This window comes from Alosa alosa, chromosome 2 (assembly GCF_017589495.1).
Source record: "Alosa alosa isolate M-15738 ecotype Scorff River chromosome 2, AALO_Geno_1.1, whole genome shotgun sequence".
In the NCBI taxonomy this organism is placed as follows: Eukaryota; Metazoa; Chordata; class Actinopteri; order Clupeiformes; family Clupeidae; genus Alosa; species Alosa alosa.
The window spans coordinates 33946108-33968895 of NC_063190.1; the positions used below are offsets into that span (position 1 = coordinate 33946108).

At 43.1% G+C, this 22788-nt stretch overlaps 2 protein-coding genes across 3 annotated transcripts; one reads left to right on the plus strand and one right to left on the minus strand.

Moving 5' to 3' along the window:
* Positions 1 to 296: 296 nt before the first annotated feature.
* Positions 297 to 5147, minus strand: pgrmc1 (progesterone receptor membrane component 1). Its single transcript, XM_048233884.1, has 3 exons — positions 4817 to 5147; positions 3529 to 3684; positions 297 to 1729 (listed from the first exon to the last, which is right to left on the minus strand). The coding sequence occupies exons 1-3, from the start codon at positions 5106 to 5108 to the stop codon at positions 1635 to 1637; spliced, it is 543 nt and encodes a 180-aa protein (XP_048089841.1). The 5' UTR covers positions 5109 to 5147; the 3' UTR covers positions 297 to 1634.
* A 506-nt stretch (positions 5148 to 5653) lies between these two features.
* fam114a2 (family with sequence similarity 114 member A2) lies at positions 5654 to 21753 on the plus strand. 2 transcript variants are annotated; one of them, XM_048233863.1, is made up of 14 exons: positions 5654 to 5777; positions 7233 to 7461; positions 10867 to 10966; positions 11108 to 11212; positions 11679 to 11773; positions 12545 to 12679; positions 13664 to 13831; positions 16114 to 16234; positions 16409 to 16497; positions 16668 to 16778; positions 18033 to 18178; positions 18812 to 18884; positions 19093 to 19146; positions 20339 to 21753. In XM_048233863.1, exons 2-14 carry the CDS (start codon positions 7246 to 7248, stop codon positions 20435 to 20437), a joined length of 1512 nt encoding a protein of 503 aa, XP_048089820.1. In that variant the 5' UTR covers positions 5654 to 5777; positions 7233 to 7245; the 3' UTR covers positions 20438 to 21753. The 2 variants fall into 2 exon arrangements, with proteins under 2 accessions (XP_048089820.1, XP_048089829.1); XM_048233872.1 differs by having other exon boundaries at positions 11682 to 11773.
* The last annotated feature ends 1035 nt before the right edge of the window (positions 21754 to 22788 follow it).

Consider the following 22788-nt stretch of genomic DNA (forward strand, 5'->3'; position numbering starts at 1 on the left):
TTTTTCATTTTAATAATATTCAAAAAAAGATTAATCAGAACAATACCCAATACAATGGTTTTGTTCCCATTTTCAGTTACGTTCATCCAAAAAAATTTTTTTGAACCGTTTCTAATCCCTGGTACTGATGGACCAAAATGAGGGCCTCTGGTTCAAGGACCATCAGATCAGTATGATCAGGTTAGTCCCCATCAGTTACCTCAAGAGCGTAAAAACCATCAAATTAAGTAAATGTACTGTTTGGAGTTTTATGAAAGGCACCTATTTGTACTGAAATAAGTGACGTACACAGAAGCTCTTCTCTGCTTTAAATTGTTTAATGTTGTACACTTCCAGCACAGAAGCAGATTCACTCGGCACCGAAGAATCGGTAAGCACGCACACACACACACACACACACACACAACTCTCCAATGGAACGTTAAGAATCAATCAATTATGACTTGATAAAACATTTTACCCATGAAAATATTATTTGTAGTACACATACAGTATATTATAGTCCGTAGGCTTGACTATGGTTAAAGGCATAAGCCAGATCACTCCCCATCCAAATAATTGAAGTGATGCAAAAAAATAGTCACATGAGAGGTGCCCAATGAATATGTAATCCATAATGCAAAACAGAGTCTTTGATAAAAAGGCAAATGGTGTTTATAAGCAGATAATTGGTCCAGTGCTTGGAATGGCGATATAAGTGTGACTGACAGACGGACGCACAAGGCTGTGTGACTGAGAGGTGATGGGGTTAAGGCAGCTGGGGTTTTAATTTCAGGACACATTTCATTACGCAGGTGGGTAAGGGGTGCAGTGTATTGTCGGTCCATAAAGTAAATATTCAATACAATGTAGTGCTTTAACAAGCATGATAAAGAGATTAAGTTATCCAATATATCATGCATTCAATAGAGACTCTATCTAATCTGGGTAGATGATATGGTATTCGTATACTACCTTTCCAAGGCCGTATTATACGTAAACAAATATGTTAGACATGCAGAGATTAGAGAGGCTTGCATGGTTCTAACTTCGACAGCTCCAAGAAGCCCCTCATGTCTGGGATTATCTGTGCTTGATTGGTACTGTTCAAATGTGGCTCAAAACTAAGATTGTCAAGAGTGTGCAGCACTCCCCCAGTCTGAAACCAATGCTTCTTAGATCTCTCTCTCTCCTGGGACATACTCTAGTAGTGACATTCTACATTTTCTATGGAGTTTTTCCTTTATTTTTTTTTTAAAGCCTGTTTCTGCATAATTAGCAACTGATGATTTCTTTAGGTGTGATTTCCTTAGAGATGGGCCAGTGGGAAGGGGGCACAGGAACGGGTCTGCACCAGAGCTGAGCCATGTCCTTGTTAGCGTTAGCCATTAGCAGCTCTGGGAAGACAGCTCTTTTGAGTCCCTGGTTGGGCTCCCTCCCTTGGACTCGGCACACAGCATAGTTTACGAGTGAATGCATTGGGAGAAGGTGTGTAGTGAGAGATTATCATTGTCCTTAATCAAGCAGACTACAACAAAGAGGAGCCAGACTTAAAAAAGAAAACAAAAAACAAAAACAAAAAGCAAGTGAGGCTCACACATTTAGTTTGGTCATGAAATACATGTTACACGTGAAATAAATGGAACTGTTATTGTTCAATCCTTCTTCTTATCCTTGACCTCTTCGTCGTCGGTGTACTCTGTCGGCTCCTCCCCTGGCTTCAGAAGCTTCCCCACGTAGTCGTACTTCTCTGCAGACAAGCAGAATGTTAGCAACTCCCTTTGGCCTAGAAAACTATGACCATGAAGTCCAAAAGTAGGTGTTCTATCCTAACTTGCTTTCCACTATCTGCTTACATTGTGCTTCAGTTCAGAGTAGAAGAACCTGCAAAATGACTGAATATACATATGTGTAAACTGAATATCCATATAAGTGTATACTGAATATACCTATGAGTGTATACTGAATATACAAGGAAGTGAGGACACATGTAAATAAATACAGGATGCTATGATTTGCAAATCATGTACATCTTATATCTATTAAAATAGTGCAAAGACAACAATTGATATGTTGAAACAGAGACATTCTATTGTTTTGGACATACATGTTCATTTTGAATTTGATGCCAACAACAATCTCAAAACAGTTGGGACAGTTTACCACTGTGTTGCTGCACCTCTTCTTTTAACGTCTAAAAACATTTTGAAACTGAGGAGACCAGTTGCTGGACTTTTGAGAATTAAATGTTGTCCAATTCTTCTGCCAGATCCAAGATTCCAGCTGCTCAACATGCTTGGGTCTTCGTAATCATGTTTTTTGTTTCATGATGCACCCAATGTTGACAGGTCTGGACTGAAGACAGGCCATTTTAGCACCTGCACTCTTCTAATATAGACATGCTGTAACAGGGGAAGAATGCAGTTTGCCCACGTTTTCCTGGTCTTCCCAGCAACAGATGACTGCATATGTTGCTCAAAACCTGTATCTTTCAGCATTAATTGTGCCCTGGTGTGCAAGCTGCCCATGCCATGGGATAAAACCCTTGGTGGTGAGCATCTTAGAACATAACACATTTCTGATGGACTTTAGCTTCCATCATGTTCTGTTGGAAACTCTAAAAGATCTTAAAGTCGTGTTGCTGCACTAGCATGTGGCTCCCGTCATGTTCTGTTGGAAAATCTATAAAGTCTTAAAACAACACTAAAGAGTTTTTTGTACAAATTTGATATGCTTCGACGTCGCAATACTTTTATAAAATCATGCAACATACTCTACCTTGTCTGTGGACATCGTTATTTGCAAAGCAGGTGCTGGATAAACAAATGCCGTACGTGCAGCGGAGGACAAGTGCTGTAATGCTGCTTTAAAGTCGTGTTGCTGCACTAGCATGTGGTCACACAGTGGCTTCGCTGTTCCCCTTTTCAGTAAGTCTCTCTAGATAGAAGTGTCAGCTAAGTGACTAGATGTAAAGTCTTGCTGCTCAACTGATTGTGCACATAAACTCCACTTTGTCTGCGCTGGTAAAAGTGTCCAGTGTCCCTCTGATGTCCACGAGAAACGTCACTTCACTTCCTGTTCTGCCGCTTGTGCCCCATAAACTAAAAACACTTTCCTTTCAAGGTTATTTTCCCCTTGCTTGAGCCACACTTGGCCATTGCTGCTTTGCATAAAACCATCAATGCAGGGCCTTAGCAAGCCATTTGAACTAGGAGTGGGAGTGGGGGGTGCATAAAATACCCAGAATATTTCCAACTATCCACAATATGGTACAGCCATTAACCATTAGCAATCAAAAGCCATTCAATCAAGCATAATGACACATAAAAGTTAACTCGTTCAATAATCAAATGCTTACTGTAGGCTTACAAATCAGTTGAAGGCCTTGTAGAATTATGAACACTATTTTGTATCATGGAAAACAAAAATGGGAGAAAACGTGAGGCCACAGGCCTTCCTCACACCCTTGCTACAGCCCTGAAATGCATTCTTTCTCTCCCTCTCTCACACACACACACACACACGTTTAGCTAGCCCTGAGAAACTCACGGGTAAACTGTCCCTCCCACTCGCTCAGGCTCTCCTGCTGCATGCTGTTCAGGTCGGAGAGGTCGTCGTGGATGTCCTTTAGCGCCTCCTTCTCCAGGTTAAAGGTGGCCAAACCTCGAGACGCATCCCGGCCAGCAAACACACCATAGGGCCCCTCTGAATGGACAAGACAGTGAGTTAGAGTGGACCACAAAGACACGTGGCGGTACATGGACAACCAAGACGCATGGCTGACTGTAAATACAACATACAGTATATGCTCCTAACAGCTAGACAGCTAGATAGATACTTTATTGATCCCCAAGGGGAAATTCAAGAATTTCATGAATGAATGTTAAAGTCTCGAATGCAATGCTTATAAAAACGCAGGGTTGTGTTCTGGGCACAGCTGAGTGTTTATCACGTTTCATCAGTAGCCTCAAGGAAACGTCTCAAGGTTCAAGACCAATCAACAAAAGTTCATTGGAACTTCAGAAGGTTCTAGGTCTGGTGAAGGGGGGGGGAAAGCGTTTGACCTTTATACATCAGCATTAGGCTACTCATTTACAAAAAACAAACAGTCATGATGACAAGAAAAAGACAGTGTTATCTAGGTTAAAATCATAACAGTGTAGTAAATGACTACAAGTCAATTCACTGATGCAAAGTCTGTTGCATGGCAGACTGTTTCATGGGATCACAAAACTGACGAATATGATATTTCAAAACGTATGGCAGGGAAAACTTTCACTGAAGTAAGATGAATGCCCACTACGTTTGAAGGGTCATAATCACACGCAACATCTGAACAACGCCATTCCGTACATTCAAAGAGCTTTCTGAATTTGCGTATCATCTGTTGCATAACACAACTGCATGCATGAGGGTGAAAGGGTAGACGGAGCTAAACAATCAGTGGGTGAAGGTTTACATCAACATTGCGTGTGAATAGGATTTAGCTGTGCCAAGTTCAGAAATGGAGCACTGCCATCTCATTCCACAGTGATGAGGTGGGGGGCGTGAAAACCACTAAATTACGGCACTTTGGTAAGTTTCGGTGAGGAAGTGAAGAGGAAATAGCGTCCCAAGGCAGGGGCCGTGAAATGTTCATAGACAGTAACGTTACTAGGGTTAGTCAGGTTGACTTCATGCAAAATAAACCCTGCTCTACCCTCGCCAACTCAGAATTTAGTTGACGCCCTTATTGTGAACGGAAGCATGCCACGATGCAATACATTCAATAATTGAGCAGCAGACAGCTACTGAAATAGTGAACTTAGTGAAAGGGTAGAGATAAGGTATACTTTACCTGGTCCGTAGAACTTCTTTCCTCTCGTTACATCAAACACTTTCCCATTCACAGCCATGAGAATTCTTGGGTTTTCCAATCCATCATATTGCTTTAACTCTGGCAATGTGAAATCTCTTCTTTTTAATTTCGGTAATGGTTCCTCGACCTCGCCCAGATCCGGTGATTGGTCTCCGCGAAATATTTTGTACAACAGAAATAAGCAAAGGCACAACAAACTCAAATTTAACGGGGACGTGAAAATTTCCTGCAGAATTCCAGGAGAAGTTTCTACTGCCTCTTCATCGGCCATCTTTGTTTCGAGCTCAGCAGCATGCAACTGCGTGCAAGCGCAAGAGGGTGAGGATATCGCGACCACCAGCAACCAATCAGCGATGTGGAAAAAACACAGGGTTGTTTTCCAACCAATCGAGACATGGAGACATATGTAGTTTTAAAGAACGACTAATAACAATCCCTTGAAATGTCTCTACTAATAATTTACATTAATGAATTACCTATTATTGTACTGATATTAAACCAATCAAGACCCATCTATGTTTGTGCATGTATGTATGACTACAGTCTATGAGTGAAACACACACACACACACACACACACACACACATGGTTTATCTGGAACGATAACAAAGATAATATGGTTATAGAGTCAAAATAGGGTCTTTAATATTGTGAGCTTGTGAATATTAATATTTTTTTAATATTGTGATATCACAATATTAAAGACTCTATTTGGACTCTATGGTTCTGTCACTGATTAAAGATATGCCCAAAGCGCTTGGTCATCCACATCCATAGAGGGCGATGCTGCCTTTCTTACGTACTCAATGAGTACGACGTCCAGCACATAGATGAAACTCTCGGAACAAAACAAATCCCATCAGGACAGTACAGTAGCCCAGCGAAGTGAAGTGACGTGGCTCAGTCTTTGGACCACTCGACGCAGAAATTGATGATTAATGTAAGTTTTCATTGGGATACTGGTTTGGTTCGTCGTAAGTCCTCTCATTCTAGATACTTATTTTTGATATGTCCGAATGGACTTACAGAACGGAGAGTTTCGCTGTATTCTAAATACAAAGCTAGCTAATTTCCCATGCTGACTGGATGTTTTGACATAAGAAGGCAATAAACTCAAAGACAAATCAAATTCATAAGTGTATTTCTTTTAAAGAAGTCGCACTGTTGTGTTTCACTGTTATGACCCCACATCTAGCATAGCCTGTCAGATAACGTTGAGGTTGCAGAAGAAACAGCTAGTTTGCTATTTGGAATGTTGTGTCAGCATAAGCTTAGAGAGAAAGAAGTGAAATCGTATGGTATGTCAGTCCTTATTCCTTGCAACGGGGGCTGGTTTTGTAACTGCCTAACTTTAAGCAAAGATCCTTGATTACTAACAACCCTCTCTGCGTTACGTGCTATTGAGCACAGCATGTATTGAGTGTCACTTTGGTCTTGTAGTCTACTTTGTGCACAGTTATGACACGGTCTTTCCCCTTGTGCACGCAATATTGTTATTGATTACTGTTGACAACTCTGACCTGACTCAATCCTTGACAAAGCAAATGCTGGCTGCTGCACTGCGTACCGTTTGTTTACATATGCATTTTTCTTCCATTTTACTGAATTTAATGTTTGCAGCCATAGCTAGCTAGTGTAGATTTATGAACAGTAGATAGATACGCCCTTATGGTTAATTGAAAATTAGACAAGACGCCGCATTCTGGACCATCTACAAGGCTGTCACATTGTGTGCTAGAAGGTTTTCAACACGAGCATTACGCTAGTCATAGCAGTGAGATGCTCACAACCTTTACAACGAGTTGGGCAGCGTATAGAGTCAGGTAGCGGCGCTGTAAAGTGCAAAGCAACAGGACGGAAACAAATGCCTCTGAGAGGTTCAGTCATGACAAGTCAGGTTGCCTTTATTGTCATAGGAAGTGAAGTGAAGAGGTTGACGAGAGAGAGAGAGAGAGAGGATGGGAAATGACTAGGGTCAGACTTAAGTATAAGTATAACTCTTTTGATCCCGTGAGGGAAATTTGGTCTCTGCATTTATCCCAATCTGTGAATTAGTGAATCACACTCAGCACACAGTGAACACACAGTGAGGTGAAGCACACACTAATCCCGAAGCAGTGAGCTGCCTGCAACAACAGTGGCGCTCGGGGAGCAGTGAGGGGTTAGGTGCCTTGCTCAAGGGCACTTCAGCCGTGCCTACTGGTCAGAGTTCGAACCGGCAACCCTCCGGTTACAAGTCCGAAGCGCTAACCATTAGGCCACGGCTGCCCCAACCCTGAACTCGGGTCCCCATGGGCCCCAGGACCCAAATGTTGTAGAGGTGCTGTAGCCAGTTGTGCCACAGCTCCCCGTGCCACTCAGGGTTCTATTGTTGTTTCTCTTGTCCTCCTTGCAGTGTGGAATGTAAGATGTCGGACAAGGAAAGCCCAACAGACCCTGCGACCGATGGACTGCAGGAGCAGACGTCCCCCAGCCCCTCCGACAACTCAAACGAGGCGGCGAGCGAGATCGCCCCCGACGTCGCACCCACACGCAAGATGCGCAGACGGCCGGAACACAAAGTGCCCCCAGCGGACGTTCCCAATGCAGCGGAGAAATCCGAAGCCACAGCAGAGGTTCTGAAGGTAAGCATTACGCCACTCTGGTTCTCCTTGTATTTTGTGCAGTCCCAGTGGAGGACATCCAACCTCAGTGAAGAATAAGAGATCATACTGAACTACACTTTGACGGGAGAAGTTGCTTTTGCTATGCAAATCATAACAGTATCCTGTATGGACTGTACTGTCCTGTAAACTTTATAGACGTGTTTATAGACATATGTGTATATGTAAACCCACTTACATACAAATGTGTAGATTGAAATCTGGCATGTAATGTATGTTTTTGTATAGGTTGGTAGCACAGAAATGAGTGTCTGTGTTTTGTGTCCATGGTGTGTTAGCTGGATGGGCATGTGTGTGATGTGTGTCTTGTGTCCATGGTGTTAACTGGAAGGGGATGTGTGTAATGTGACTGTGTGTCGTGTGTCCATGGTGTGTGTGATGCGTGATGTGTGTGTAGTCTGTCCATGGTGTGTGTGTGTGATGTTTTTATCGTGTGTCCATGATTTGTCCATGGTGTGTGTGATGTGTGTATCTTGTGTCCATGGTGTTAACTGGAAGGGGATGTGTGTAATGTGACATGTGTGTCGTGTGTCCATGATGTGTGTGTAGTGTGTCCATGGTGTGTGTGATGTGTGTGTGTGTGTAGTGTGTCCATGGTGTGTGTGATGTGTGATGTTTGTATCGTGTGTCCATGGTATGTGTGATGTGTGTATCTTGTGTTCATGGTGTGTGTGTTGTGTGTCCATGTTGTGTGTGATGTGTGTATCTTGTGTCCATGGTGTGCAGTGTTTCCTCTAGAATTTTTTTTAACAGTGGTGGCAGCGCCCGCAGCCCCCCCCCAGAAATAAAAAAGTTAGCATGAAAAAACCGGTAGGGTGTCACTCCCGGGATGTTTTTTTTAATTCTAGTTGCTAATCACACCATTTAGCCTAACGTGACTTGAGAGGGACAGGATTCAGGAACTAAAACAGGCCCATCTTCTGTCTGACTCACGTCACGTTAACCCATGCATTAAACCACATTGTCACTTGAACGCTTGAACATACCGGTAGTTCACGTTGACAATGGAGAAACGCTTAGCTTACTTCGTTTATGACAGAAATTAAGTTTTGTGCCAACACGTTGTAAAAACACAACCCACAAAACTGCCTTTATTTGGTGCAAATTTCCTTTACCTTATAGTCCGCGATTCGCATTAGGCCTACTAGGCCATAACCGCGAGTGCATACAAAATGTTTTGCAATTTACCTTGGTTACTTAGCCTGACGTGAGGCTATTGGTTACTACCAGCAGTCGTTGCTTTTTTTACTGCGTCGATTCGCGATTGAGTGCGCATCTAATGTAACAGCGGTGTCTTCGCGGAGACATCCTCTCCAGTTTCATTTTTGCTGTTGTTGCGAGCGAGCTTAGGCCTATAGACTAGGAGAGTGGTCCCCAAACTTTTTCTTCCGAGGGCCAGCTCAATATGCCTGGCTCCAAGAGAGGGCCAGAGACTCGGAGTAGTTGTATATCAGTAACCAGTAAATAGGAAATAGCTTAGTGCTGTGAACAACAGCAGTCTACCTTAGTTGAATATTCTATTACATGTAATCATAGGCTATTGCAATTTAATACCATTGTTAGCTGTGTTTATATTGTCATCATGCCATATCAGTGTAAAATTAAATTAAATTAATAAAAAAAACGGTTGCATTCCCAAAAGTATTAGCAGGGAGTCCCAAAAGTATATTTTATTAAAAATGTGTGAACTCTGCATACTCTGTCTTTGCATACACAGCTCAAGTTGTGAATATCCTACAAATAATTTAAAGTTATCAAACTATGAGAATTTTATGAAGTGCTGAAGTGGTCTGAAATGACCACCATTCTAACTTTCAGTCACCTGATGAGAACTTTGTGAACTCTTTGTATGAACATTTGAGCAGTGAATAAAAAATAGAAATAATTATCCCAGAAAGTCCCAAAATATGACTTGAATAGAAGTTAGTTAGTTATTAACAATTAATTGATAAACTTTTAAAATACTTTGAGCACTGATGCAGTCAGCATAGGCCTCTTACATTGTTTGCAGGTAGGCCTACATTACATTCTTTCCGTTTTCGATGGCAAACGCAAAACAGCGCCAAAACAACCACCAGTGGACAAAAAGAGTATTACATGTGTACTGTTAAGACTCGCCATAGAGAATGAATGGGGGAAATTGCGGAGGTTTTAGTTTGACGATGTTGTACTCGGGCAGTAGTTTGGGGACCACTGGACTACGATATGGGAAATACTTTATACGATCAGCTTCAGAAATGAATGGGGTTTCCTTGGCCTGTGCTACACCTTTCCACCAAGTTTGCGAAAATTGTAGTTTTTGCGATGTTGACAAACATGCCTAGCACATGGAAGCTCTTGATAGCGCATGCCACTAACGTCTATAAAAACAATATATTTATGGAATAAAACTAGACAGGTAGGCCTACCTCGGATTAGCATAGCTGTTTATTCTTAAACTGCAATTTTCAGCTAGCCTGGGTGTTCCCATGCTGCCTTGCGCGCAATTTGATTCACGCTGCTAAGGCAGCCTGGAGACCATGAAGCAAATTTTCGCCTGAGATAGGGAACCAATCACAGAACAGGTGGGAAAAGCAAGGCGATGATGAGCTATGCACAGGCGCATTTGATAGACATCCGTGGCACCCAATAAGCGGATCTGGGCATTTTTTCAAATAATGAAAATGAACGTTTGGTTCCCAGACCACGTCTCATTGAGAAGTGGTGGCGCTAGCCAAGCTAATTTTCAGCCGCCAGTGGAGGGCATTTAGCCTACTATGCTTCCAGACAATATTTTGCGTCTCCCCTAATTCTGAAGCAGTGGCACTGCTAAATGAAGAGGAAACACTGAGAAGAAAGTTAATTCTTTAAATAGGCTACATCAACACAATATATAATATGTGAACTGAAACTGGACGGGTCACAAAAACCTCTAACTAGTAGTTTAGGCTGTTAAATTGCAATGTGAGCGGCAGCCAGCAGGGGAGGATACGTCGCAGGATTATTTAAAAAGCAAATGTGTGTCTGCCCTGATTCTGATAGGCTACCGTGGCGGTATTAATTAAACCGTGGGGGGCCGCCATGCTGAAATAAACGTAGAGGAAACACTGGTGTGTGCGTGTGATGTGTGTGTCGTGTATCCATGATGTGTGTATGATGTGTGTGATGTGTGCGTGTCCATGGTGTGTGTGATGTGTGTATCTTGTGTCCATGGTATGTCTGATGTGTAATGTGTGTGTCATGTATCCATAGTGTGTGTGATGTGTGTATCTTGTGTCCATGGGGATGTGTATCTTGTGTCCATGGTGATGTGTATCGTGTATCGTGTGTCCATTGTGATGTGTATCTTGTGTCCATGGTGATGTGCATCGTGTGTCCATGGTGCAGGCATCCAGTGAGACGGCAGTGCAGCAGGGTGGATGGGGATACTGGGGAAGCTGGGGGAAGTCGCTGCTCTCCACAGCAACGGCCACCGTGGCAACCGTAGGTGAGTGACCACTGAGAGCTCTTACACACACACACCCACACACCCACACCCACACACACACACACAGAGAGAATGCGTGTGTGTTCAGTGTGTGTGTGGTGATGTACATGTTATCTCTCTCTCCCTCTCCCGCTCTCTCAGGCCAAGGCCTGTCCCAGGTGATTGAGAAGGCAGAGACCACGCTGGGGATCCCCAGCCCAGAGGAGCTGTCTGCACAGGCTCCGGAGGACAGCAGCAGCACAGACGGTACAGCCACACCAGCGCTCTGGAAATATCTCCCAACACATATAATAAAGTAGCATTCTTTATATCCCAACACATTTAATATGTTAGCATTCTTTATAATATTAGCATTATTTATATCCCAACACAGGGTAGGATTTTCACGGCGGCCACGACGGCCATGGCCGTCGTTGCCCCTTGCGTTGTCCCTGATGCCCCAACACATATAATATATTGCCCCAACACAAACACATATAATATAGTAGCATTCTTTATATCCCAACGCATATAATATATTAGCATTCTTTTAGTAGCTATTATTGGCTTTGCACTGTTTGATTGAAGTTTCATTTGAATTTAATTTGAATTTCTCACTTAAAATACGTTTGTGTGTGTGTGTGTGTGTGTGTGCGCGTGTGTGTGTGTGTGTGTGTGTATTTGTGCATGTGTGGGTGTGTGCATGTGTACATGTATACGTGTGTGTGTCCAGCAGGGGGCACTGTTGGTGCTGAGGCTGAGGGTGACATGGCGATGGCAGGTGCCCTGGGGATGCTGTCATCCCTCACCAGCGTGGTGCAGAACACAGTGAGGACACAGAGAAACACAACACTACAACACCACAACACACAACACCACACCACACACAGCAACACAACAACATAACACACAACACCACAACACGCAACACAACACACAGCAACACAACAACACATAACACCACAACACCACAACACACAACACCACACACAGCAACAAAACACACAGCAACACAACACCCCAACACCCAACACCCCAACACCCAACACCCCAACACCCAACACCCCAACACCCCAACACCCCAACACCCCCAACACCCCAACACCCCAACACCCCAACACCAACACCACCATAACACACAACACCACACACAGCAACACAACCACACCACCACAACACACACCACCACAACACACACCACCACAACACACACCACCACAACACACAACACCCCAACACCCAACACCCAACACCCCAACACCCCAACACCACAACACCACAACACCGCAACACACAACACACAACACCGCAACACCACAACACCACAACACCACAAGACCACAACACCACAACACACAACAACACAGCCACAGCGGAGCAGATTAGTTTAGATTTGTAATGGTTATTTTAACGCTACTAGCGCTATTTATGGTGAAATGATCTCTGATCACTGCTAGACCCCACCTATCTGAATACAGCCCTGGAGCAGAACACAGTGCAGTGCAGTCTCTCTCTGCTGAGTTTTAACTGCACATCTGCTATCCATTAAGATGGCGTCTGTCCTGCTGGGTTTGTGATGCTTGCACGTTTCCTCTGCAGGGTAAAACGGTCATCACGGGCGGCCTGGACGCACTGGAGTTCATCGGGAAGAAGACGATGGACGTGATCGCCGAAGGAGACCCGGGATTCAAAAAGACCAAGGGCCTGATGATCAGAACTTCCACACTCTCACAGGCAAGAACCGAGTCGGTATCTCAACTTCACTGTGTTCCATACGGCACCAGAGACGTACGAAGTGGTAGCCAATTAAAAGAGAGAGAGGGCCTGTCTCTGGCTGCTTATCAAGCTTACTTTAGGAGATCTCTGGCTGCTTATCAAGCTTACTTTAGGAGATCTCTGGCTGCTTATCAAGCTTACTTTAGGAGATATCTGGCTGCTTATCAAGCTTACTTTAGGAGATATCTGGCTGCTTATCAAGCTTACTTTAGGAGATATCTGGCTGCTTATCAAGCTTACTTTAGGAGATATCTGGCTGCTTATCAAGCTTTTTAGGAGATATCTGGCTGCTTATCAAACTTACTTTAGGAGATCTCTGGCTGCTTATCAAAGGCTCTGGCTGCTTATCAAGCTTACTTTAGGAGATATCTGGCTGCTTATCAAGCTTACTTTAGGAGATATCTGGCTGCTTATCAAGCTTACTTTAGGAGATATCTGGCTGCTTATCAAGCTTACTTTAGGAGATATCTGGCTGCTTATCAAGCTTACTTTAGGAGATATCTGGCTGCTTATCAAGCTTACTTTAGGAGATATCTGGCTGCTTATCAAAGCTGCTTTAGGAGATATCTGGCTGCTTATCAAGCTTACTTTAGGAGATATCTGGCTGCTTATCAAGTTGACTTTAGTAGATATATGGGCAACATTTGTAGTATTTGCATTTTTGACTTTAAGTCCAAATGGTTATTTCTTCACATTCTGTTGCTATTTCTGGGTCATTTTGAACATTTTAAACTAAACAAACGATAGCCCCTTTAAGTCCTGCTGACTGCAGGGAAAGGTGAATGTGGCATTCTGTGTGGTGAGGTTTTAAGAAAGACCCTATAAGTCCTGCCAGCTTCCGCATTATGCATAAGCTCAATGTGTCTTGCTGATTGGTCAGGTTAAGGGAATGTGTCTTGCTGATTGGTCAGGTTAAGGGAATGTGTCTTGCTGATTGGTCAGGTCTTGCGGGAGGCTAAGGAGCGAGAGCAGCAGCAGCAGCAGCAGATGGGCGATGAGCTCTCCTCGGACATGGAGAAGAAGGCCCACTACGGCATGCTGTTTGACGAGTTTCAGGGTCTGGCCCACCTGGAGGCGCTAGAGAGCTTGTCCAGGGAGAGTGAGATCAAGGTGAGTCTGCTGAAGATTTGGGCTCATGAGGTTTTAGCATTGATTTTTTTTTTTGGATTGGCTCAGTTTATTACATTACATTACATTTGGCTGACACATTTTTAACCAAAGCGACTAACAACATGGTAACAGTTTAAGTTTTAAAGCAATTCTCTCAACAGTTTTAGGACAATTTAAAAATCAGCTTTTTACCACCTCAAAAATATTACCAAACTTCAAAACATGATTTAGAAAACCTAATTCATGCATTTATCTCCAGCAGGGTTGATTACTGCAATGGGCTTTTCACAGGCCTTCCTAAAAAGACTATCAAACAGCTTCAGGTGATACAAAATGCAGCAGCCAGGGTTTTTTACTTCAGCCAGGGACCACATTACTTTAATTCTTAAGTCCCTGCACTGGCTCCCAGTAAGTCACAGAATTGACTTTAAAGCACTACTGCTTGTTTATAAATCAGTAAATGGAACAGGACCTACTGTAAATACCTATCAAAATACCTATCAGACATGCTTCAGCAGTACACACCTTCTGGACCTCTACTGTTAGTAAAAGCTGCTGTTAGAACTAAACATGGTGAAGCTGCTTTTAGCTGCTATGCGGCTCAGCTCTGGAACCAACTTTCGGATGACATCAAAAATGGCCCAACTGTAGCCAGTTTTAAATCTAGACTTAAGACCAAACTGTTCTCAGATGCTTTCTGCTAACTGCACTGAGTTACAAATTCGGAATCTGCCTTTAAATTATTCTACCTTGTGTCTTTTATTTTGTCTGTTTAATTATTCTTTATTTTTAAATGATTTTACCTTGTGTGTTTTATGTTTTCTTTTTTGTTATGATTTTTACCTTTTAAACTATTATTTGACTATTGCCCTTCTATGTTTTTATTTGCCATTACTGTTTGCTTTTGTTTATGTGAAGCACATTGAAATGACCTCTGTGTATGAAATGCACTATATGACTTGAATTTACTTTACTTGTCAGTGAGGACTATTAAAGGTGCTCTAAGCAATGCCACAGTGTTTTTTAGGCTAAAACATTTTATGTCACTTACTGCAAACATCACCTAACCAACCGCTAGCTGTCTGTATCCTGAATACACTGTAAAAAAACGCGATCTCTGTGGACAGCCCAGGCTCCAAAAACGGTAACAAAAACAACCTGGGCAATCCTAGCCCATAGAAACATAACAAACTGTTCCAGCAAATCACAGATGAGATGCACGTTTAGGAGAGTTTCAATTGCACGGGAGCAGCATGGGAGGGAGGGGGAGGAAGTAGCGAGCTAGCTCTCTGTTTTGTTTGAAAGTCAACAGAAGTGACGTTACCCAGCATCGCTTAGAGCACCTTTAACTCATTGAGTGCCCTTTCCTTCCCATTCGTTGAGTGCCAAAAACGTAATATTACGTTTTTAGCTTTTTAATTCTGAAAACTAGACACTCTTAACACACCTTATATGTGATTTTGGGAACTCTGTGATGAATGGAAATGAAATATATGATGATCGAAAACTCATGAAAACGCACAATCTGGACATTTTATCTGGACATTTAATCTTAAAACTCTGCTTTTGATGGTTGCCGCTTTGGGTTGAATCAGTGACACATGCACGTCAGGTCAAAACCAGGCCATTTTCGTGGGTTTATCACTAGGTGGCAGTCTCGCCAGGTCTCGCTAGGTCACTTCCCGGAAACTTTACAGGCAACACTTCATATTTCATCAAAGACGCTACATCTCCATTTCTAGAAATAAAACAGGGATTTTGATGATAACTAGCCACTGTTTAGCTTGGGATTTCTTAGGAACAGAGGCATGTAAAAATAAACGGTTTGTACCCACTGAGAGCTTAAAGTCTCACCTTTCAAACAAGCCATAGTATGTGTCCATAGCTATAAGATAGAATACGCTGTGGCTCTACAAACATCGTCAACAATGATCAAGATTGCTGGCACTCTGGGCCAAAGCTTCCGAAAACAGTGCGGCATTCAATGAGTTAAAGTAAGGCAGGAACCAGTTGTGAGGACTGTTAAGCAGGAACCAGTCTGTGAGGACCATACCAAAGTAAAACAGGAACCAGTAGGTGTGGACTGTTATTAATTGAGACAGGAACCAGTCTGTGAGGACCATACCAAAGTAAAACAGGAACCAGTAGGTGTGGACTGTTATTAATTGAGACAGGAACCAGTCGGTGAGGACTAATAAAGTAAGATTGTTGTGTGGACCGTAATTAAGTACCGTACTTCTGAACTGTAACCATTCACTGGTGCCTGTTATGGCTGCATCCAGGTGAAGTCTGTCCTGACCTCCATGTCTGGGGACGAACTAGCCCAGCTCAAGCACCATCTGGAGGAGATCAAAGAGCCCTTCTCCCTGGAGGAGTTCGATGATGACGAGGACGACTCAAAAGGTAACACCAGAGATAGAGAGTGTGCGTGCGTGTGTGTGTGTGTGTGGGAGAGAACCACAGCACAGCATCTGGGGTCTTCTCTCACTGTGTGGAGTACAGTAATGAGTAACATTTACTATGAGATTCTACAGGGTTTAACAAAGTCACCTTTTTCTTTTTCCATTGTTCTCTCAGAGGACCGTGACGGGGTGGAGTTTGTGAAGGAGTTAACAGACGCTATGAGTCGTTTGCATTTGTCCACTACAGCAGACAAACTCAGTCAGGTGTGCCTCTGACAATTTCAACATCAATTCAGTTCAGTTACTCAAGGCCACTGACTAATCTGTGTGTTTGTGTGTTTGTGTGTGTGTGTGTGTGTGTGTGTGTGCGTGCGTGCGTGCGTGCGTGCGTGTGTGTGTGTGTGTGTGTGTGTTGTGTGTTTGTGTGTGTGCAGGCTACAACAAATGTGCACAACCGCATCGCTGATATCAAATCGGCCACAGCGTTGCCGCCGCAGGAAGAGGATGGGACTGAGGAGAAAGCTGTACCAAAGTGCTCTACAGAGGTACAATGAAATAGTTCCCTTCACTGCACCAAAGTGCTCTACAGAGGTACCATGAAATAGTTCCCTTCACTGCACCAAAGTGCTCTACAGAGGTACCATGAAATAGTTCCCTTCACTGCACCAAAGTGCTCTACAGAGGTACCATGAAATAGTTCCCTTCACTGTAACAAAGTGCTCTACAGAGGTACCATGAAATAGTGCCCTTCACTGCACTAAAGTGCTCTACAGAGGTACCATGAAATAGTGCCCTTCACTGTAGCAAAGTGCTCTACAGAACTACCATAAGAGTTCCCTTCAATGTAGCAAAGTGCTCTATAGAGCTACCATAAAAGAGTTCCATACATTGTAGAAAGTACATTACAGAGGTACCATAAGAGTTCCCTTCATTGTAGCAAAGTGCTATACAGAGGTACCATAAAAGAGTTCCATAAATTGTAGAAAGTACATTACAGAGGTACCATAAGAGTTCCATTCACTGTAGCAAAGTACACTACAGCGGTATCATAAGAGTTCCATTCATGGAGATCTCCCTGCCCCACTGTGATTGACTTGTTGTCATGACATCAGGCTAATTCAACTTAAGATCTGGCTGAAGGTGATTCATGCTGAACTTTTGCACGATGCAAACATGCGTTAAGTCCACCAGTGCATCAAGTTCAGCCAGATTAGCACAGCACTGCATCAAGTCAAATAAGCCTATTGTCTGTATGGGAAAATGTTCCATCCGTCATGGGAAAGGGCCCTTGTCATAATGAGCTACTCGATGTCTACTTTGTGCTCTGTTGTCACCTCTGCTGTCATCTCTGATTCGCTGGTTTCCTAGGTGACGCTAGGAAAGAGGCCACATGTTTCTTGTGGGTTTGTGGTCCACTGGTGGGTTGCTGCTGAATGGGTTGTATGATACATGTAGGAAATGTATCATACATATAGGAAACATGCAGTGCCCCCAAACTGTCGACTGAAGCTTGTGGTGGTCTTTTCTCACTTCTGTTTGGTGTGTGTGTGTATGTGTGTAAGAACAGTCTGTTTGAGCCTGTTGCAAATACCCTTCTGCTGATACTGATGTGCTATCAGTCTCCATGTTTAATCCTTCTGCTGATACTGATGTGCTGTCAGTCTCCATGTTTAATCCTTCTGCTAATACTGATGTGCTGTCAGTCTCCATGTTTAATTGTTCTGCTCCTACCCCTCTGCTTTGACGCTCCTAGTCACACTTGACCATGTGTTGACCAGCACCTACCACTCTGCCTACAGGAAGTGCACTCCTCGGCTATCAGAGGCCTAGCAGAGCTCACGGCGAAGTCCATCGAGCAGTTCCACAAGGTGGCCCAGGTGACGCTGCACAGCGGCAGCAACAGCGCGGAGGTGGCCACTCTGGAGCAGGCCCGAGTCCTCGCTCAGTGAGTCCGGTCCTCGTCCTCTCCCTTTAAAGCTGCAGTTGGCAAGATTTTTTTTTGATCATATTCACTGAAACTGATACTGTGCTCCCACAGAACCACATAAATCAGCATAAATCATCGGCACTTCTACCTTCACCTATAGCCTGTTATTTGTTTTGCAAAAATCCACAGCTCCCGGTTCTTCTGGTCCAATCAGAGCAGGGCTGTGTGAGATCTGACTGTCAATCACAGTCTGGTGCAGTCTGGTGCGCACTGACGAGCATGAACTCGATGAGAGGGTGCTCAGTGGTAGTGGGGGAGGGACATGAGAATTGTAAACATTCAAAAAAGTCCCCTCAATCTGTCAGACTTGCCAACTGCAGCTTTAACTTGGTCATCAGTCTTAATCCTAAATCGGTCGGTTTCCTGGTGTGGTTAATCCAAAATCCTGTTTCCTAGTCCCAGTTTCCTGTTGTTTTTTTCAGTCAGTGTTTTCTCCACACCCCATGTACCTCACTGTTGACTTTGTTTGTAAATATTGCATGTTTGTGTGTTTTTTGTCTTTTTTTAATATACTTTTATTTCTTTGTAAAGCACTTTGGTCTTAAATATGCTTTAGAAATGAAACACACTTCCGTTGTTTTCTTTCCCTAGGATCACGGTTCTGCTGTGTAAGGAGATCTCTCTCCTCTCAAAGAGCTTCACTTCCTGTCTCACCAGTGTAGGGGTATGAAACCATAGATATTTAAAGACACCTGCTCTCTGTCTCTAATGCCACTCCTATGTCACTGATGTGTCTCTATGGTGCGAACATGAAGGGAAACTTCTTCAATTTCAGCGTAGGGTGGTGTCTTTACATACATTGCTCTGTTTCTCTTTTTTATTTATTCCTTTTGAAACGTATTTTTAAAAACATCCATCTTTTTGTCTTGCAGGCAAATGAAAAAGGGGAGGTCCTCAACCCACTGATAACTGGAGTCTTTCTGGAGGTATGTTGCACACTCTCTAATCGGACAACAGATCATGCAGGCATTTATGAGTTCATAAACATGAGTGCAACCTGACAGACAGAGCATACACACACACACACACACACACACACACACACACACACACACACACACACACACAGAGAGAGAGAGTTACAAAAGAGTGTGCAGACACCTTGTCCAGGCGAACCTGTGGAGATGGCTGAGTTCTCCCAAAACTTTACCGGTCACATCATTTTACATTATGAATTTAAATGTAAGCTCCCCAACATCCCAGCAGACAGAAATTGTGTCGCTTTTACGTCATAGTTTGTCAAGCGATACTTGTCGTCTGGACTATAAATTAGCCTTAACCACTCCGCTTCCACCCTCTCTGGTTGGTGTTTGTTAGGGGTTGTTTGGATTTGTTGCGGTTGTTTGGTGTTTGTTGGGACCTTGTGTTATAGTCCAGCCTCTGTGCTTGGCGCCTAGGGTTGTTTGGGATTGGTTAAGATTGGGTGGGGTTAGTTGAGGTTTGTTTGGGGTTGGTTAAGGTTTGTTGGGGTTTGTTGGTATTTGTTGGGGTTTTATTGGTATTTGTTGAGGTTTGTTGGTGTTTGTTGGGGTTTGTTAGGGCCGTGTGTTAAAGTCCAGTTTCTGTGCTTGTCTCCTGGGGTTGTTTGGTGTTTGTTGAGGTTTGTTGGTGTTTGTTGGGGTTTTTTAGGGCCTTGTGTTAAAGTCCAGTTTCTGTGCTTGTCTCCTGGGGTTGTTTGTTAGGGCCGTGTGTTAAAGTCCACTGTCTGTGCTTGGCTCCTAGGGTTGTTTGAGATTTGTTAAGATTGGGTGGGCTTGGTTGAGGTTTGTTTGGGGTTTGTTAAGGTTGGTTGAGGTTGGTTTGGTGTTTGTTGGTATTTGTTGGGGCCTTGTGTTAAAGTCCAGTCTCTGTGCTTGGCTCCTAGGGTTGTTTGGGATTGGTTAAGATTGGATGGGGTTGGTTGGTGTTTATTTGGTGTTTGTTTGGTGTTTGTTGGTGTTTGTTAGGGCCTTGTGTTAAAGTCCAGTATCTGTGCTTGGCTTCTAGGGTTGTTTGGGATTGGTTAAGATTGGGTGGGGTTGGTTGGTGTTTGTTGGTGTTTGTTAGGGTTGTTTGGTGTTTGTTGGTGTTTGTTAGGGCCTTGTGTTAAAGTCCAGTCTCTGTGCTTGGCTCCCGCAGGCGTCCAACAGTGCCTCCTATATCCAGGATGCCTTCCAGCTCCTCATGCCCGTGCTGGAGCTGGCCCACATCCAGAGGACGAACGACGCTGCCAAGTAGACGCTGCGCCCACCCACCACACCTGTTGTGCCCGCCATGCCATCTCGCCGTGCCAACACAGGACTTCATGCCCTCAACACAGGACCCTCTAAGCCCTCTCCTCTGGAAAGGGAGCGGGAGGGGGCATTGCTCCAGAGTCCGATACTACAGTGTGTTTTTATGAGGGGGAAGCGGTAACAGTAAATGCCATCAGGATATGAAGATGGCCTTAATTATCAAAGACCTATCATGGTCACTCCTGTTATAAACATTTGCTCATTAAGCAAATATAAAGTCAGCCCTAATGTAAACATTTGCTCATTAAGCAAATAAAAAGTCAGCCTTAGTATAAACATTTGCACATTAAGCAAATATAAAGTCAGTTCTATTATAAACATTTGCTCTTGAATAATATATATACTTTTATAATAATAAAAGTTTAAGCACACTCATAAGAACCAAGATCTATAGTGTCCTCTCCAGAATAGTAAAACATGTAAGAAGCCAAGAACTTACCCTGTGACCAGGAATGGATTGTTTTTTAAAATATTTCCAAAGTCAGAATGGACAATTGTTAGATATTGCAAGGAACAAGTCACAGAAAATGCACTGTTAAAACTGCTCATAACTAGACTAGTGTTTGGCCTAAGAATAAAACGGTTGTTTAGGTACAGTAGTGTCTAAGAAAATGTAGATAATTATTAGTCTTTTGCCTTCCCCATGTGTCATTCCTATACATTTGCAACATTTAGCAGATCTGCATCTGATGCAAAAATCATTCGACTAATTAAGGTCTAAGATGGGTCTAAGAAAACTGAAGATTTTCAACACATCATAGACTGCAAAAGCGATTGCCCCAAAGTATTTTTAATGATTCAAAAACATGGCCGTATATATAAAGTGGGGAAATAATAGTGTGATGATGCTCTGCTCAAATGTGTGACTGATGCTGATCTTTCAATGTAATTGTACAATTTTACAAGCAGTTTTACTGGTGCCACATACAATGTTCCTTATGTACTATGCATAACATTGTTCCAGTTAGACACAACAATTGACTTTATATATATATATATATATATATATATGGCATAAGGTATTTTCACCAGTCAGTAAAGGAAAAGTTCAGACAGGGTGAACAAGATCCCAACGTCTAGAGGAGGGGCAAGTGGAATTACTTAACATAGTGGCATTGTCTTTTATTTTGCAAGGATTTGCTGGCTCTCACTACGACAGTATACACACGTGTCAGTGTTGAGTTTTCCCAGTGCCCTGGGTCTAATTTATGGATATATACATTGTCTGTATTTTTGGAATAAATATGCCTTCTTAATTAACGGAGATTAATGTTGTGAATATGTTGTGCTTTCACTTAGGTTGTCTGGAGTGGGGGGTGGGGCTCATACTATGTCATGGGAGCTGTTATATCATAACGTTTTTGCCTTTCTATTGAATTTGGTTCAACTTAATTCAGATGCAGTTTCCACTTTAACCATGAATATGTTGAACAGAAACAAACCCCTTTTTTGTTTGGACATTTTTAAGGGGGAAGGCACGTTGAGTGTGTATGGATCCACTTCTCAACTACTTTATTGCCACAATGTCATGTTTTCTGCACATTATCAGTCTAACAAAGTGGAAAGCCCATCATTTTTCTGCATAGAACACTGAGGAATACTTCACTTTCAATATTACTGTACATTTGGTGTAGCTTTATTATATTATTTTTTGACAATAACAACTACAGTACATACTGCACATTTATATTAAAGGTGCTCTAAGCGATGCTGGGCAACGTCACTTCTTTTGACTTTCAAACAAAACAGAGAGCTAGCTCGCTACTTCCTCCCCCTCCCTCCCCTGCTGCTCCCGTGCAATTGAAACTCCTAAACGCGCATCTCGTCTGTGATTTGCTGGAACAGTTTGTTTTGTTTTCATGGGCTAGGTTTGCCCAGGTTGTTTTTGTTGCCGTTCTTGGAGCCTGGGCTGTCCACAGAGATCGCATTTTTTTTTAAGTGTATTCACAGACAGCTAGCGGTTGGTTAGGTGCTGTTTGCAGTAAGTGACATAAAATGTTTTAGCCTGAAAAACGCCTGGCATCGCTTAGAGCACCTTTAATGAAAGGTGATCTCTCCTCTACAGGATGCTGTGGGGACCCTGCAGGCTCATGTGCTTTTGGTTATTTGTGGTCTGCAACAAACAAAAGAGTCAGGTGTGGTGAATAAAGCACACACGCACACACACACACACACACACACACACACACACACACACACATTTTTAGAAATTTACTTACAAAACTCTCTTTCTCACTCTCACTTTCATTCTCACTCTCACTCACTCTCTCTCTCTCACACACACACTTCTTGAAT